Here is a 4,758-nt window from a genome sequence, read left to right as displayed (position 1 = left end):
CAGCTGTGGCTCAGACTGTCACAAACAACCAGCGATGTGTGTGTGTCTCATCACCTGTCAACATTTCCACTGATGCTTGTTTTGGTCCAAACAATTACACCCACCTGCATCCGATTCTGTTCGTTTCTGTTTTCCAGGAGGCCTACATCGCCGACCTCGATGCAAAGAGTGGTGCCAGCCTCAAACTGACTCTGCTCAATCCTCGAGGCAGAATCTGGACCATGGTGGCCGGAGGAGGGGCCTCAGTGGTGTACAGGTACCCCAACATAGCATCATAATAATAATAATAATAATAATAATCGTCATCGTTATTGTTATTATTATTATTATCATTTAAAAAACAACACCTGAATTTCCCCACGATAAAGGCTGTTTTCTATTCCATTCTAACCAGAGAAAACAGAATAAATTGGCATAATTCATGAACTTTTTATATTTTAGGCTGTTTGGCTTCATTGTAAGATTCTATCAGAGAAAATATCTTAATAGGAAWTGACTTTGGTAAAAATTTGTTTCACTGATTAGAAAACCAAGCTGGTTTCATTAACTAAGGTAAGTAAATTGCATGGGGCGCGTGGTGGGTGGGGTGGCTGCACGATATTAGGAAAACCTGTGATGTGTGATAACTGTGCTTAATAATGCGCTAACGATAATGACTTGCGATAAATAAATACAGTGGTGTCTTTCTGTTCTGGGTTCAGAGCAAAAATAAACTAATTATTTTTTAAAGTATGAAGAGATCCATCCAATTGGCCAAATACATGAAAGGCTCCATTTGATTGGTGAAATACTTGAAGCTTCCGTCTCAGTGACAAAACGCATAACTGCTTTTGAGTCGACGTGTATATTGCACAGGATGTTATCATGATGACGATAAATTTTCAATATATTGTGCATCCCTGTTGAGTAGTTTAAATTGCRTTACATTTGGAACCAGTTGACATAACTTGATTAAGTTTTTTCTTCTTTCTGCTGCCTTTCATTTTATTTGTGATTTTTTTTATTATTTGTTATACATAGAATTTGTTTTGTTTTTTAATTAATAAATGAAATTTTAAAAAGTAAATTCAACATAAATTTTTTTAGAGCATAAACAATTCCTTACGATTTGCTCCTGTCATATTTAAATTTGTAGCTTGCAACGAGGCATTACTTTTTAAAGTAAAGAAGTAAAAGTTTAATTTTTAGGTTCTAGATGTAACAAAATGAAGGTAAAATTTACGATTTAAAAGAATACTTGTTATAAATCCTCAAAATACAACTGTAACAATGCAAATGTACTTTGTTATTATACACTAATTTTTACTGGTTTCTACTGAACATAAGGAGCACGAGGAGAGTGAAAGAGCAGACCATGTGCCCAATCAGCTGTTTGCTAAATTAAATGCTTAAATGCTGCTGTTTTTAGTGGGAGTCAGGAGGATTGGGTGGTGTGCCGTCTGTCGAGGATGCAAAGCGTGACATCCAGACAAATCATCCGAGACTAATTACTCCCAGAACGCACCGTTAACTTGTTTCATCAGTTTGCTGTGCAGTGGAAATTTAAAAATAAACAAAAACAAATCCATTTGTTTTAAAAAAGTTTTAATTCTTTTATTTTTATTGGGGGAAAACCCTCACAGTGACACGATCTGTGACCTGGGCGGGGTCAACGAGCTGGCCAATTACGGGGAATATTCAGGCGCACCGAGTGAACAGCAGACCTACGACTACGCCAAGACCATCCTGTCCCTGATGACGAGAGAGAAGCACCCTGACGGTGGGGAAATCTCAAACACGCCCCTGCTTTTAAAACCTAAATTCAGCTTTTATTTGAACCTAAAAAATCTGTAATATTTTGTTCCAGGAAAGGTTTTGATAATTGGAGGAAGCATAGCAAACTTCACAAATGTTGCAGCAACATTCAAGGTACAGTGCTACATTTATTACTACTACTACTACTACTACTACTACTACTACTACCACCAATCAGTATCAGTTTAACTAGAAAAACTGCATTTGCTAACAGCTACAAATAGTAAAAGGTTAGCTTAATTATGGCTACCCTTAGAAAAGTAGTATACTTGAAGTTCATTTTAATAAGTATACTTGAGTTTAAGTTTAAGTATATCAAGTATACTAGGCACCACGTACTTGTAGTGTACTAGAAAGTATACAATTTAAATACTTGTCTGTACTAAATTGGGACTTAAGTTTATAAAAAGTATACTTTTAAGTGTATTGTYATGTCTTTTTAAGTTTATAAACTTACCAAAAAGAARTATACTTTAAGYACATGTCATTAAGTATACTAAAGTATATAAAAGTGTATHTCCCTAAGTGTACTTTTATTTGCCATGTACACTAATATAAGTATACTAGCAGTTTACTAGCAAGTATACTTCTAGGACTGAGTTGGCCCACAATAAGTTTATGAAAGTATACTCTGAAGTATATGGAAAGTAATCTTTTATGTACATTTTTAGTTAAATCTTGAAATATACTACAAACAAAGTCTGTGTGAAAATGTACTTTCAGTGTACTAGTAAAGTTCATCTTGGCCAAAAGTTWAAACATTTGTATAGAGTAAATATACTTAAACTTTAAAATACTTTTAGTACAAGAAAAGTATAGTGTAAGATAAACTTGGTTAAGTATAGCTCATAATTACATAAAAGGTAAACTGGAAGTATAATTTGTTTTATTTTTTTAGTTTAGAATTAGTATGCTTAAAGTATACCTGCATTTACTACTTTTTGCTAAGGGTACAGCTTAGCTAACTGACTAAAACATTTTATCTGTGTTTCAGGGGATTGTTCGAGCGATCAAAGACTACCAGGTCCCCTTGAAGGAGCATGAAGTCTCTATTTTTGTTCGCCGCGGTGGCCCCAACTACCAGGAAGGTCTTCGAGTGATGGGAGAAGTTGGTATGTTTTTTGTTTTTATCAGTTTTTTTATATATATATATTTCGTCGGACTCAATCATGATTGCCACACTCCACTGATTCTGAAACCCTTCCTCTGCAGGAAAAACCACCGGGATCCCAATTCATGTCTTTGGCACAGAGACCCACATGACTGCCATCGTGGGCATGGCTCTGGGTCACAGGCCCATCCCCACCCAGCCCCCWGTCGCTGCCCACACAGCCAACTTCCTCCTGAACTCCAGCAGCGGCACGTCGGTACGATCTGATGGTGACGCGGTTTGTTACCATGTTGYCGGCTCTACAAGTGGTGCAGAGCTAGAGGCCCGGCACAAACTCGGCTTTCGCTCCTGCTGTCTCATTGTTTTCAGTGAATCTGATTATCAGAAGCCCAGCGGCTCTTTTGTGTTCAGACATCGCTTTCACTCAAAAAGTCTGGAGTTCAGTCAGTCGTGCGATGCAGAAMCCCCCCCTGAGGCATCCATTAAAAATGTGCACTCTGAAGGATTTCAGAAAAGTGTGCATGTTTCCTCAAATCTACAACAGTGTTTCRTAGTAAGATAATGGAAGCTGGTTTCCTGCTAAAATGCACAGYCAGGAATGAAAGCATTTTTATGATGGAACAAAAGGTTTAAAACAATGAAASTTGTTGTGCAGGTGGTGTTTCAGAAACATAACCTGAAGCCCTGCTGTCATTCCAGGTTTTACTCTGAAACCAGGTCATGTGTTCAGATCTGCTCTCATCAGTTTTTTGTTTCCAGACTCCATCATCCAGGAGAAAAAGCCCTTCTTCTGAAAACAAAGCTAGAGTTGAGGCCTCACTAACTAAAAAGATTAAAACTGGAGGTCCTGTTGGTGAGAGAACACACACACACACACACACACACACACACACACACACACACACACACGTTTGTTCTTCTATACACCTGGGGACTTTGCATTGATTTCTACTCATTTACTGGTCATTTTTACAGCCTAACCCCTTACCCTTGCCCAAACCTAACCTTTACCAGTACATATGTAACCCTAAACCTAGCTTAAACCTAATTCACACATTAGTCCTAAATCGAACCCCTGATCCATCAACAATATTTCCCTAATGGGGACCGGGCTTTTGTCCCCATAAGGAACAAAAATCATCCCCACCAGATAGCAAAAACATGCACACACTCACATCCTTGTACATGTATCAAACCGAGGACTTTTTATTGACTTCCATTCATTTTTGTAACTGTATTTATTAGGGATGCAACAATACATGTACCCGTATCGAACCGTACCAAATCGTATCGAACAGTGCTGTATCGAACAATACAGATTTAAAAAAATTTACTTTATCAGCTTCTCTTCTGAAGATGCTCTGTGTTGAAGGATCAGTGGATCTGTGTTCGACTACTCCACCTAGGCTGCATTTTTGAGCATAGATCCACTGAGAAACTTGCTGTTTCAGCAACATTTAATTTAAAAACTGTACTTTTGGGGTTAAACAAATGTTCATAATTAATATAAATAAATTACAAGTTAAAAGGGGTATGGAAATTTCTCTTTTTTTGTATCAAAAAAATATCAACCGTGAGACTAAAGTATCGAACCGAACCGTGAGTTTCCTGTATCGTTGCAGCCCTAGTATTTATGTCTAACCCAGACATTTTCCCTAAAACTAACCGTTATTGGTCTATTCCTAACCCTAACCTGAACCAAAACTTAATTCACACCAAACCTCTGAACCTAACTAGTAAAGTGCAGTAGACCTGCAAAAAAGTGAGGACCAGGAAAAAGCCCTCACTTCCCAAAAATGAACACACACACACACACACACACACACACACACACACACACACACACACACACA

General features: G+C 37.7%; 1 protein-coding gene across 2 annotated transcripts in view; it reads left to right on the top strand.

Annotated features, from left to right (window-relative positions):
* Nucleotides 1–4,758, top strand: part of aclya (ATP citrate lyase a) — a 22,677-nt gene that overhangs the window by 10,664 nt on the left and 7,255 nt on the right. For both annotated transcript variants that reach the window (XM_014022965.1, XM_014022969.1), the window contains exons 8-13: nt 138–256; nt 1,623–1,759; nt 1,847–1,908; nt 2,789–2,906; nt 3,007–3,161; nt 3,665–3,758. In XM_014022965.1, coding sequence (XP_013878419.1) covers nt 138–256; nt 1,623–1,759; nt 1,847–1,908; nt 2,789–2,906; nt 3,007–3,161; nt 3,665–3,758 — 685 coding nt within the window. The remainder of the gene's footprint in view (nt 1–137; nt 257–1,622; nt 1,760–1,846; nt 1,909–2,788; nt 2,907–3,006; nt 3,162–3,664; nt 3,759–4,758) is intronic.

Source organism: Austrofundulus limnaeus, unplaced genomic scaffold, assembly GCF_001266775.1.
Source record: "Austrofundulus limnaeus strain Quisiro unplaced genomic scaffold, Austrofundulus_limnaeus-1.0 Scaffold4, whole genome shotgun sequence".
Classification (NCBI taxonomy): Eukaryota; Metazoa; Chordata; class Actinopteri; order Cyprinodontiformes; family Rivulidae; genus Austrofundulus; species Austrofundulus limnaeus.
Note: the sequence above shows the minus strand (reverse complement) of the source record. Positions and strands in the feature narration are given on the sequence as shown.